We start from the raw sequence: 14,065 nt of genomic DNA, 5'->3' as shown, positions 1-14,065 counted from the left end.
CAGTATTGAGCCAGTCCTATGTTATACATGTGCTGAGAGCCTAAGTAATGAGTAAAGAAAGTGGTATTAAACACTAGGACAAAAGATTAGGCACATTTGTGAGTGCAAGTCAGCAATGGTGGGTGACCAGTTACTGTTCAGGATAGAAAATGGGCATTTTAAAGTGAATCAACATGAAGTGGAAGATGGGAGGCTAACCAAGGAAACATTTCAACATTTGAATCTGGGGGCTGACACTGGACAGATCCCAGCAACTTCTCAAAATAAATTCCTGCTATTCCTACGCATCTGGCTGGAATCTAATAAACAGGAACCAATATCACAACATACTATACCCAAAACTTACACAGGAAAGTCTGTCATTGGCATTGCTCTACAGCAACAATTGCATCAGTTTAAGTTGCAACATCAGTAATTCTCTTAAATTAGCAACCAGGATTTGTCTGTCTGAATCCTTCATGTAGAAAATGCTGGAATGAAGAATGCCCATTTGGTCAAAAAGGTACAGCATTTGTTTATTTTTTAAAAATGAAATTGCATTTGACAAAATGCAGTCAACTGCAGTAATCATCAAACCTTACACCTCAGTGGGTGCACATCTACACACATAGCATGTCAAGCAAGAGACAAATTCGGATTATCAAACTGAAATCTGTCTCAAGCTAACAATATTACTGCATACGAAAATGAAGTAGTTTTGCCTACACACAAATAAGACAATATAGGGCTCTTTCAAAGCTTGGAATGGATAGTAAATTAGAACATTACGCTTTCACCTCTGAAACCCAAGTTTGAATCCAGACAGCTGAAGTTTAAAAAAGTATGACAGCTTTTACAAAGCTTCTAAGCAAGTGGCCTCAACTGAGTTCCTAGAGGTCACAAGCATACAGTGCAAGAGGGCTCATAATTCAGTACTAAGCTGACAGCTTCAGTTCAAGGACAAAGATAGTTGGTGTGGGAAATTGAAACTTAGTTCGAACACATTTTGGCAGTCCTTGAAACCAACATCAAATATGGGAGAGGAAAGCAGTCTGCCCACCAGCATGGGATTCAACTCACCTCAATAGGCATGAAATTTATATAGAACAGATGCAAATGAAAAAACATCTAATTTCAGAGACAGCTCCCAACCCCCAGAAAGGAACAACTAGCAAGATGTAGAGCAGGATTTCATTTTCCGCTTTAAAACAAAACCATGCAGAATTTTCAATGATGTAGGTAAAGTGCAATTCCCGCCCATTTCCTACCCATTTAACCATAAATCTCACCTTTAGTTTCTTCTCTCTGCATGTAACTTGGAAATTGAGAGATGTTTCAGGATCTCATATACAAACCATTATGGGGCAATTTAGATGGAGGCCAAATGTGTAGGATAATGCACAGGATTCCACAATATGGGGAGAAGGATTTTTTCTTCAAAGAAAAAAAAACATTCATGGGATGTGCATGTTGATGATCAGTTAAGTTATTGGCCATGTCGAGTTGCCCTGGATAAGGTGGTAGTGAGGTACCTTCTTGCATCATTACAGTCCTTGAGGCTTAGGGACACCCCAATGCTGTTAGTAAAGGAGGATGCACACCAAAAGAAATCAGCAATCAGGATGATTATTCATCACCCATAGTTTTGGGGTGGAGAGAAGCTGAACATGTAAAGCTTGAATGATTCAAAAAACTGCCTAATCAGCTTGCAGACCTACGTGACAAGCACATACTTGAGTTTCACACAGTATTTAAAAAGTAGGCATTACAAATTCTGATTGAAGGTTGGTTGCTGCCCTTGCCCCTGAACCCCATCCCCACAACCTCCAACCAAACCACCCAATAGAGAGAAAAAAAAATCAACTATCTTGCCCACTCCTCCCGGAGTTAAACATTGTTAAGTAGTCACAGCCTTCGATTCAGAGTAGGCACTGCTGCTTCATGGTGGTCAGTCTGGTTTTGCAGGTAAAGGTGGGAAGGGACATTTCTTCTTGGGACCATAAAATACTAAAGTGATGGCCACTAAGGCATAAGGTGCAACAGACCTCTGAGGTGGTGAAGGACTGTACCCACTGTGCTATGGAACCCACCACCACATTGAAAAAAAATAATTTAACAATCCCAACCTTTGTTGGTGTGCTGTGCTGATATGCTTACAGACACAGGAGTGAACAAAATATAAAATTTTATAAATCCACTGGATAACGAAAAGGCAATTTGGAAAAAAGTCTCAAATGGTTTGCCTGGCAAGTCTTCGTTCTCAGGTCATCAATATGGAGAAGCTCCTCTCTCAAAATTGAAAATTGTCAGCAGCTACTAAAAACACATGTCACTTGGTTCTCCTACATATCACAAACCCAAATTCTCAGGCTCAACTAAGCCATGGTGGAACTAAAATGCTCATACTAATCTTGCCACAAAAGAAATGAAAGCTTGATGGTGCATTGGCTGCGCATTTTTCCTTATTATTTCATGGGATAGGAGTATGGTCTCTAAGACCTGCATTTATTGCCCATCCAAAACTGTTCTTCAACTGACACTACCACTACACCATCCCCCTTGATTGCAATGACCCAGGCTTTCAGTCAAGTATGTCAAATTCTTACTTTCACAAGATCAGGGTCATTCAAGTTCAATGCTAGTGTTTGCACATCAGTCAAACAGTCCAGAATATTTCTTATACCAGTATTTAAAAGGTTCGTCATGTAATCATACCTGCAACATGACCTGAAAGTCAATTTCAGAAGTGGAATATATTACATTGGTTTCGTTAACTGCTATGCATTAGCCAGATACAACCATGTTCCAATACTTGACTGTCCAGTGTGTCTTTCACTAAAGCAGCATGAAATTCATGCAATTACATAGACCACATTTTAACTTGCTATGTTACAATTTACAATGGTAAAATTTGTTATTTAATCTAGATTTTCTTTTCAGATTCCACAAGCTCATCAAATTTGGAAATGCATCAGTGTATCTTATTTTCACCAAGTTAGAATCATAGAATCCCTAAAATGCAGTTAAGGCCCTTCCACCATTTGACGAGCACCGCACCCAGGCCCAGCCAGCCACCCTACCGCTGTAACCTCGCATTTACCATGGCTAAACCACCTCGTCTGAATAGCACTGGATACGAAGAGGAAATTCAACATGGGCAGTCAACCTAACCTGCACATCTTCTGACAGTGGGAGGAAGCCAACTGAAGCCCACACAGATACTGAGAACATGTATACTGTATGCAATCACCCAATGTTGGAATTGAACCCTGGACCCTGGTGCTGTCAGGCAGCAGTGCGAACCACAGGGCTATCATGCCATGCATTCCTGTGGTTCAGTCAGTCATTTATACTACAAAGTGAATGATGCTCCCTGCACTGATCTATAAGACACTTCATTCAGGATAGCAGCCCTTAAAGTCCTGGCATTCCCTTTCTAACAAGGGCTTGTAATGTGTCTTTCTCTGATCTATGCTGAAGTTTACTGAATTCCCTAAAATTTCAAGTTTAAGAATATTTCAGAAGACTTGATCAAAGGTCTTTTGAAAACAGAGGCACATCACAATCAGAGGGCTTTATGGTCTACTTGGTATGGGGTATTCTCAAAGTCACAAGCTGTCCGACAGCACATCTTTTTGAAACCAGTTACAGTTGCTTACTAAGCTACAATCAGATGACCTTTCAATTCCAATCACAAATTCCCTTATTTCGTACTTCAGAAGGCAGGGCATATGGATCTGTAGTCACCTGCATCACTCTTCCAAACAAATCCTCATGATGATTGATAACTTCCATTTCCATTGCATTTCTCATCTGTCCTGGCGTTGAAACCCACACTGATCACTTTCTTAATTCTAGACTCAACAATGCTGACAGTTTTCTGGTCACACTTCCTGTGCTCAGTCAGATTTGAAAAACAGCCATTCTTGTTTCCACATTTGCTTGAGAGGATTTAAACTAGTAAAGGTGGAGTGGTCGGGAATCAGGGAGATAGTGAGGAACGATACAGTTGAGAACAAAGGAGAGAGTCAAACAGTCAAGGCAGGCAGGAAAAAAGCAGAGAACAGATAGGACTGATAAAGTAAACTGCATTTATTTCAATGCAAGGGGCCTAATAGGGAAGGCAGATGAACTCAGGGCATGTTAGGAACATGGGACTGGGATATCATAGCAATTACAGAAACATGGCTCAGGGATGGACAGGATTGGCAGCTTAAATGTTCCAGGATACAAATGCTACAGGAAGGGGAGAAAGGGAGGCAAGAGAGAAGGGACAGTGGCGTTTTTGATTAGGGATAGCATTACAGTTGTACTGAGGGAGGATATTCCATGAAATACATCCAGGGAAGTTATTCGGGTGGAATTGAGAAATAAGAAATGGATGATCACCTTGTGATTGTATTATAGACCACCTAATAGTCAGAGGGAAATTGAGCAACAAGTTTGTAAGGAGACCTCAGCTATCTAAGAATAATTAGGTGGTTATGGTAGGATATTTTAACTTTCCAAACAGACTGGGACTGCCATAGTGTTGAGGGTTTAGATGGAGAGGAATTTGTTAAGTGTGTACAAGAAAATTTTCCGATTCAGTAGGTGGGTGTACCTACTTGAGAAGGTGCAAACTCTTGGGAAATAAGGCAGGACAAGTGACTGAGTTGTCAGTGGGGGAGCAATTTGGGACCAGTGAGTATAATTCTATTAGTTTTAAAATAGTGATGGAAAAGGGTACAACAGATTTAAAAGTTCAAGTTCTAAATTGGAGAAAGGCTAATTTTGACAGTATTAGGCAAAAGCTGATTGAGAGCAGATGTTGGCAGGTAAAGGGACAGTTGAAAAATGGGAAGCCTTCAGAAATGAGGTAGAGTGTGTCCAGGGACAGTATATTACTGGTAAGGTGAAAGGGGAGGCTGGTAGGTATAGGGAATGCTGGATGACTAAAGAAATTGAGGGTTTGGTTAAGAAAAAGGAAGCATATGTCTGGTATAGACAGGATTGTTTGAGTGAATCCTTAGAAGAGTATAAAGGCAGCAGGAGCATACTTAAGAGAAATCAGAAGGACAAAAAGGGGATAAGAGATAGCTTTGGCAAATAGAGTTAAGGAAAATCCAAAGGGTTTTTACAAATAAATTAAAGACAAAGGGTAACTAGGAAAGAATAGGACCCCTCAAAGATCAGCAAGGCGGCCTTTGTGTGGCGCAGCAGAAAATGGAGGTGGTGGGTGTTTTGCTGGGGGGGGGGGGGGGGGGGGGGGAAATATTAAACTAGTATTTTGCACCAGTATTATTGTGATAAAGATCATGGAAGATTATAGAATGTAGGTAAATAGATGGCGACATCTTGAAAAATGCCCATATTACAGAGGTAGCAGTGCTGGATGTCTTTAAAATGTATTAAAATGGATAAATGCCCAGGACCTGATCAGGTGTACCCTAGAACTCTGTGGGAAGCCATGGAAGTGATTGATTGGCCTCTTGCTGTGATATTTGGATCATTGATAGTCACAGGTGAGGTGCTGGAAGACTAGAGGTTGGCTAACATGGTGCCACTGTTTAAGAAAGGTGAAAAGGACAAGCCAGGGAACTATAGACAAGTGAGCCTGACCTCCGTGGTGGGCAAGTTGTTGGAGGGAATCCTGAGGGACAGGATGTACATTTATTTGGAAAAGCAAGGACTAATTCGGGATAGTCAGCATGGCTCTGTGCATGGGAAATCTGTCTCACAAACTTGATTGAGTTTTTTGTAGTAACAAAGATGATTGATGAGGGCAGAGCAGTAGATGTGATCTATATAGACTTCAGTAAGGCATTTGACAAGGTTCCCCATGGGAGACTAATTAGCAAGGTTGGATCTCATGGAATACAGGGAGAGCTAGCCATTTGGATACAGAACTGGCTCAAAGGTAGAAGAGAGGGTGGTGGTGAAGGGTTGTTTTTCAGACTGAAGGCCTGTGACCAGTGGAGTGCCACAAGAATCGGGGCTGGGTCCACTTTTGTCCTTTATATAAAATGATTTGGATGTGAGCATAAGAGATATAGTTAGTAAGTTTGCAGTTGACACCAAAATTGGCTTTTGATCAGATGGGCCAATGGGTTGAGAAGTGGCAGGTAGGGAAAGCAGATCTTAGCAGGACTTATACACTTAGTGGTAAGGTCCTAGCGAGAGTTGCTGAACAAGACCTTGGAGTGCAGGTTCACAGCTCCTTGAACTTGGAGTGACAGGTAGATAGGATAGTGAAGGCGGTGTTTGGTATGCTTTCCTTTATTGGTCACAGTATTGAGTACAGGAGTTGGGAGGTCATATTGTGGATATACAGTTCATTGGTTAGGCCACTGTTGGGATATTGTGCGCAATTCTGGTCTCCTTCCTATCAGAAAGATGGTGTGAAACTTGAAAGGGTTCAGAAAAGATTTCCAAACGTGTTGCCACGGTTGGAGGATTTGAGCTATAGGGACAGGTTGAACAGGCAGAGGCTGTTTTCCCTGGAGTGTCGGAGGCTGAGGGGTGACCTTATAGAGGTTTATATAATCATGAGGGGCATGGATAGGATAAATATACAAAGTCTATTCCCTGGGGTGGGGGGAGTCCAGAACTAGAGAGGGCATAGGTTTAGGGTGAGAGGGGAAGATATAAAAGATACCTAATTGGCAACTTTTTCACGCAGAGAGTGGCACATGTATGGAATGAGCTGCCACAGGAAGTGGTGGAGGCTAGTATAATTGAGAATTTAAAAGACATCTGGAAGGGTATGAGAATGGGAAGCACTTGGAGGGATATGGGCCAGGTGCTGGCAGGTGGGTCTAGATTGGGTTGGGATATCTGGTCAGCATGGATGAGTTGGTCTGAAGGGTCTGTTTCCACGCTGTACATCTCTACGATGATCTCTCCATTGTCTGTCTCTTCACTCCTCACATCGCAGTAACTTCCTTGACCATGAAAACTCAATACTTCTGGGCAAATTCCATCTCCATCAAGGATTGGTTTTCTGCCATTTTAGATTTCTGGGACATCCATTCTGGTGGATACAACTTTGAAAGAATTTGAAAGGACCAATCATTTAGATATTTCCCTATACTCAGCTTGGAACCCACTTGCATCAAATTTTTTTTTTCAGTTTGTTATTTTCATCTCAGCTCTGCATTTGAGAAAGTGAAACCTCATACTGGCATTTTGTTTGTACGCAGGTGAGCAAATCCTTTGATCTTGAAGCATTTGAGTTATTTTACCTTTTAAACTCATTTTAAAAATGCCTGCATACCCATTTGGGTAACATTCTTTTTACCAGGATGTTGCCTGGAATGGAGAGTAGGTCGTACGAGCATAGGTTGCGAGTTCTCGGCCTTTTCTCGTTGGAACGGCGAAGGATGAGGGGTGACTTGATAGAGGTTTATAAGATGATCAGAGGAATAGATAGAGTAGACAGTCAGAAACTTTTTCCCCGGGTACAACAGAGTGTTACAAGGGGACATAAATTTAAGGTGAAGGGTGGAAGGTATAGGGGAGATGTCAGGGGTGGGTTCTTTACCCAGAGAGTGGTGGGGGCATGGAATGCGCTGCCCGAGGGAGTGGTAGAGTCAGAATCATTGGCGACCTTTAAGCGGCATTTGGATAGGTACATGGATGGGTGCTTAATCTAGGTTAGAAGTTCGGCACAACATCGTGGGCCGAAGGGCCTGTTCTATGTTCTACGTTCTATGTTCTATGTTCGAACTCCAACTGACCAATTTCCCTTACTTAAACTAAAAGCTCAACATTATACCTTGCTCAATTTGCATTTGACTGACAAATTAGTAAAAGCCTCAGCAATCTATTGTTAAATTTAGTTCACTTGAAACTTGGTGTTTCATTCCCCACTTCAGTTGGCACTGCAATTTCATTTCAATGTTGTAAATCTAGAAAATCTGACAAATAAACATCACCACTGGCTCTCAAGGTAGATTTGGAATGCCAATGACAAATTAGCTACCCAAAATAAAAGGAGGAAAAAGCAGGAAGAGACTGTGTACAAAGACAGCCAGTGAGCAATTAAAGTAGCAACAGCTGAGATATATTCTTCAGTCACAAATTTTCATCTGTTATTCGCATAGAAATACTGTTAATTAACTATTAATTCAAGACTGAGGTGACCTTTATTTATAGCACAGAGATAACAAATTGATAAACTTGATTGGACAAAAGAATTTTAAACAGCAGGAAGTTGCACAATGTGTGGTTCTGCACATTGAGTATTGCTCTAGAGTCACCACTTCATATTGAACAGCAAAATGGAGTAAGTGTCAAAGAAATTATAGATTCAGCTAATCAATACAAGGCCAACAATGGATGCTTTTCAGACATTTGTTCGTTATAAAACTTAAGTGATAATACCTGTGTGGCTTTCTCATTCTCCCATGTAGCATGCACATCAGTATCACGTGGCCACTGTCCTATCAAGTAAGGTCCTATGATGGTGTCAAGGGAGGAGGTGCGCCGTATGCAAGATTTTGTCTGATGAGTCTTCGGTTTCTCAACTGCTGGAATAGATAATTCATTCCAAAAGGTTAGTGTTATTTACTCTCCAAATTCCTGCACATTTACTTTAATCTTTTTCTTAAACTTTCAAACTTTTCCATTACCCTATTGCTATTACTGCTTTGCATCTAGACAGCTTAAAAACTTTGGATGAAGCCCACTTTGTGATATAGCCAACATAGAAATCTTAATAGGTTTATATTTGAAGCTAAACTGGACAAAACACTCATCTCTATTGGCAAGTTAGAAAATCAAATGAATTTATGGAGTCACTCAATTTCAGAGTTATTGACAATAAAACCACCCTGAAATTTTGACCTTACAGTACTGATGCAAGGATGAAAGTGTAATACTTGCAGTGAAATGATTTTGCAAGATCTGGGACAAATTAGAGGCAGACCTAACACCAGGCTCTGGTCACATCTCAACTGAAATTCAATCCAAACTCTGTGTCCATTAAGTATGATCCACAGAGAAAAAAAAGTCCTTTAAATAAAAAGCAAGCAAAGCCAAAAATTGAAATTAGACTATCATACCAAAAATGACATATTTGCAAAGCTATACAAATTTGATCAATTAAGTTTTTCTAAAATACACTTGCACTAAACTGAAAAATTGAAAATGCTTTTTGTTAGTATATGGTGTGCAAGTTTATTGTTGAAGGATTCTGGTGAAAACCAAACAAAAATCAATGACAATGCTTTAGAGGTGTTCAGTCTGTCGACAGCTTCAGATAAGGCAATTGAGTGTAAGAGATGGGCCAAATAATTACAGGCCAGTCAATCTAACTTCAATGTTAGAAAACTAATTACAATAAATTGAGAAATGGGATAAACTGACTCATGCCTTCCTAAGGCAGAATCAGTATAATCAACATGGCTTTAAGTTACATCTTACTAACCTCCTTGTTACTTCCTCAAAAGGTAAGATTAAGAAAGTTAGCAAACAGGTGCAGATGGTAATCAGAGAGGCTAATGCAATGCTGACCCTCCATTCAACAAGGTTGGACTATCAGAAATAGATAAGATTTACAACAACTGTACAGGGTACTGGTGAAACCACATGTTGAATACGGAGAGCAGAGATGGTCTTCTTATTTAAGATATCATTGGAGACAGTTCAGAGAAGGTTCACCAAGAAAAATCCCTTGTATGAAGGCACTGTCTTATCAGCAAAAGGACTTTATTTCAAAAATATATTTTATTCATAAAATAATCTGATGGTCTGTACAGTTGGTCATGCCTTACATATGTAAATATTTGCATACAGAGATCAGAATTTATCATTCAGGTCTGTACTTTATCAATCATATATCCATATCAAAAGGACACCACTCACTGGAATTTAGAACAATGAGATGTTATCTTGTTGAAACATTAAGGTTTCTTAAGCAGCTTGATAGCGTAAATACGGAGAGGATGTTTCCCCTTAGGGGACAGTCTAACAATGGAAGGCATATTCTCAGAATTAAAGGGCATCAATTTAAGACAGAGGGGGAGGATAAATTTTATCCTGAGGGAAGTGTCTCTTTGGCACACTTTGCCATAGAGCAGAGTGAGCGAAGGGCCCTGGAGTATATTTAAGGCAAAAATAGATGTCGGGTATACAAGGGTTCTCCAAAGTGGATTGTGGAAAGTTAGATCAGCCTTGGCTTATTGACTGGGAGAGCAGGCTCAAGGGGATGAACAAGTCTACTCATGTTCCTATTTATACTGGATGCCATCCATGCATATTTGAGACATTTGACAAGGTCCCAAATGGCACACCTCAGAGACAGGATACAGGAAACTGGAGCACGAGATCAAAAACTCTCAGTGATAGGAAACAAAATGGCGATGGCTGATGAATGCTTTTGTGAACCAAAAATAGTCAGAGCTTGGAGTTTGGTCCCTTGCTATTTGTGGCAAATAGAGTCGTAGAGTCATTGAGATGTATAGCATGGAAACAGACCCTTTGGTCCAACCTGTCCATGCTGACCAGATATCCCAACCCAATCTGGTCCCACCTGCCAGCAACCAGCCCATATCCCTCCAAATGCTTCCTATTCATATACCCACCTAAATGCCTCTTAAATGTTGCAATTGTACCAGCCTCCACCACTTCCTCTGGCAGCTCATTCCATACACATACCACCCTCTGTGTGAAAAGGTTGCCCCTTAGGTCTCTTTTATATCTTTTCCCTCTCACACTAATCCTATGCCCTCTAGTTCTGGACTCCCCCACCCCAGGGAAAAGACTTTGCCTATTTATCCTATCCATGCCCTTCAATTTTGTAAACCTCTCTAAGGTCACCCCTCAGCCTCCTCCGACGCTCCAGAAAAAACAGACCCAGCCTGTTCAGCCTCTCCCTGTAGTTCAGATTCTCCAACCCTGTCAACATCCTTGTAAATCTTTTCTGAACTCTTTCAAGTTTCACAATATCATCCCTATAGGAAGGAGACCAGAATTGCACACAATATTCCAACAGTGGCCTAACCAATGAACTGTATATCCGCAACATGACCTCCCAACTCCTGTACTCAATACTTTGACCAATAAAGCAAACCAAACACCTTTTTCACTATCCTATTTATCTACGACTCCACTTTCAAGGAGCTATGAACCTGCACTCCAAGGTCTCTCTGTTCAGTAACACTCCCTAGGTCCTTACCATGAAGTGTATAAGTCCTGCTATGACTTGCTTTCCCAAAATGCAGCACCTTGCATTTATCTGAATTAAAGTCCATCTGCCACTTTTCAGCCCATTGGCCCATCTGGTCCAGATTCTGTTGTAAGCTGAGGTAACCCTCTTCACTGTCCACTACACCTCCAGTTTGTGTGTCATCTGCAAACTTACTAACTGTACCTCTTCTGCTCACATCCAAATCATTTATATAAATGACAAAAAGTAGTGGACCCAGCACTGATCCTTGTGGCACTCCACTGGTCACAGGCCTCCAGTCTGAAAAACAACCCTCCACCACCACCTCTTCTACCTTTGAACCAATTCTGTATCCAAATGGCTAGTTCTCCCTTTATTCCATGAGATCTAACCTTGCTAATCAGTCTCCCATGGGGAACCTTGTCGAACGCCTTACTGAAGTCAATATAGATTACATCTACTGCTCTGCCCTCAATCTTCTTAGTTACTTCTTCATATTTAGGATTTAAAATTTAAACGTGGAAGGGATGATTGAGAACTTCACAGATAACAAAATAGCCACATGGTCAATAATGAAATGGACAGCTGTTGACGCTAGAATGACAACAGTTCCGTTGTTTGGGTAGTAAAACAACAACAAATGGCATTCAATCCAGGGAAGTGAGGGACTATGCATACGGGGAAGGCAAACAAAAAAATGTGGAATATACAATAAACATTGGAAATTGAGAAGAGTCAAGATAATGAGAGACTTTAGAGTATATATCCACAGCTCTATTTTATGCTTTTGGTGCATATGAAAGTGTTTAAATTTTGCATGCATGCACCTTAGAAGTTAAGCTTAACAGGATGAACTGCATCAGATAAATAGGCCAACAAATTGTAAATGTTTCTTTAACCAAGTTGACATGACTAGAATTGCAAATGGATATTAAAGTCATTCAATTAAATACTCAGATCATATCTGCAACATGTTGCTGTGCAAAGGAACCAAAATTTACTTTCTCATCTACTTACAGTCACACCTCTATAACTGACCAAAATAGCTACTTCCCACTGACTATCTTTTAAGATAACACATCCGCTCCTGCAACAGCACTTATTAAAACAGCAAACTCCAAACTGGAATATATAAAGCTACACCTGTTTAGCTAAACTTTGCTTTGTATACTCCACATTTTAAAAAAGGCTAGTTGTATGAGCTGGTTAAAAACTTGCTGAAAATAAGAGCTCAGTGGAGTATAGCTCCATTAACACTCCAGCATACCAACAAGTTTTGATCAGATCAACATGTCCCCAGCACCATTTAGATTCTTGAACCGTCTCAACCTGATGCAATAGTGGGGACTTGTTCCTAGATGTCTTGTTAAGCCTTCCAACTCTAAATGGAATTTTGCTAAGTCCTACTGTTTTGCAACTCAATATCATTGCAGAGCTCACCAACAGTGCATCACTCAAGTTCATTCAAGAATACAGTCTGCATGGGACAGAGTGCAGTTCTGCCACACAGGAGGAACAATTTCAAGTTTTTAAATTTAAACTTCTTACAAAAGGAATACCTTCTTGCTCAAGCTTGCAAAACAATTGCAATTGTTCTATCAATTTTAACTAATAATCCTAGCCCTTCTGAAGTGTTCAATGCATCTTGCCAAGAAAGGAAATTAATCAGCTATGGTATCCCAGTGTTTGCTCATGGAAAAACACAAGTTTGAAAAAAGAACCAAGGTTAGCACCAGGAAAAATTAAAGTTGAAACCTCCAAGGCAAACTTCACACAATTTTAGATATGTTTAAAAGCTGTGACAGAACATTTCTTCAAGGGTCTTCCAAGTATGACATGTAAGGTAGCACTAAAATGCAAGGTAGGTGATGAGATTGCCATATGTGGGTTGGTGACATGCAAAAAGTCAAGCCAAGCAATTGAGAACACAGGAAATCAGTATTTTTGGGTGCAAAGTGATCACAACTCCTTGAAATCCTGAAGAAACCTTGCCAGAGGATTGTGAGGCGGCGGTGGATTTTGGACGCAGGGGGAAGATAGAAAACACAAGAATTTGTCAAAAGGAAAGACTTCGGGATCCAGGGTACTTTCGAGAAGGATAGAGGGAGAGACTAGGAAAGGTTAGGTTATAATTTTCAGTTAACCTTACACAAAATTTGCCTCTAAGCAAAAAAAAAAAGAGAGAAGCAGCCTGGGTTTGGCTTACATCTGCACCTATATGGGATGATCAATGATCACACTGCCCTAAACATTGTGAAATAAAATAATATGGTAAAGACAATTATGTACAACAGTTTCAAACATCCCATTGTTGAAACTAGTTGCACAAAGTAAAATTACCACATTGAAATGAAATCTCATTGATACCACAAGAACATCTACTTCTCTTTACTGTCAAAGGATGCTCAGCAGCAATAACATCCACAGCAATCTTTAGGAAAGTGAAATGGTAAAAGCTTCCTCGCGAATGACTTAATGGTTTTGAGAATTTTAACTTTTCAGTTCAGACTCACTGAAGACAAAGTAAAAAAAAAATAAAATTTAAATAGCCCAATCTGGATGCGATTGCATTATCCTCCATTTCACCAAATCAATGCTAGAGGACTGACGTGTGGTGCTGGAAAAGCGCAGCTGGTCAGGCAGCATCTGAGCAGCAGGAGAGTTGAAGTTTCAAGTATGAGCCATGCTCCTCCAGAAGGTTCCAGCTGGCATGACATTTTACCCCACCCTTCCCACTTCATAGTGAAACGTGCCATCTATTTCACGTTTTCACAAATGCGTGAGGTGACAGCAATTACCTGGCACCATCTGCCAGTCTGACAGAATGTTAAATAAACTAAGCACACAAGATATGCAAACCAACTTCCAATGAAACCATATTACAGCTAATTACAACTTATACCACATAAATAAAGGCAGGTCATGAGCTGGTCAGAA

The 14,065-nt window shown here is 40.4% G+C and overlaps 1 protein-coding gene across 2 annotated transcripts in view; it reads right to left on the bottom strand.

Moving 5' to 3' along the window:
• The window catches only part of LOC140465845 (glucocorticoid-induced transcript 1 protein-like), a 63,847-nt gene that overhangs the window by 40,258 nt on the left and 9,524 nt on the right, over nt 1-14,065 (bottom strand). The window contains exon 2 of one of the 2 annotated variants that reach the window (XM_072561685.1): nt 8,344-8,486. In XM_072561685.1, coding sequence (XP_072417786.1) covers nt 8,344-8,486 — 143 coding nt within the window. Of the gene's footprint in view, nt 1-8,343; nt 8,490-14,065 lie in introns of both variants that reach the window. The other variant, XM_072561684.1, reaches the window with a different exon arrangement.

The sequence above is a fragment of the Chiloscyllium punctatum genome, chromosome 42 (genome assembly GCF_047496795.1).
Source record: "Chiloscyllium punctatum isolate Juve2018m chromosome 42, sChiPun1.3, whole genome shotgun sequence".
Taxonomy (NCBI): Eukaryota; Metazoa; Chordata; class Chondrichthyes; order Orectolobiformes; family Hemiscylliidae; genus Chiloscyllium; species Chiloscyllium punctatum.
Note: the sequence above shows the minus strand (reverse complement) of the source record. Positions and strands in the feature narration are given on the sequence as shown.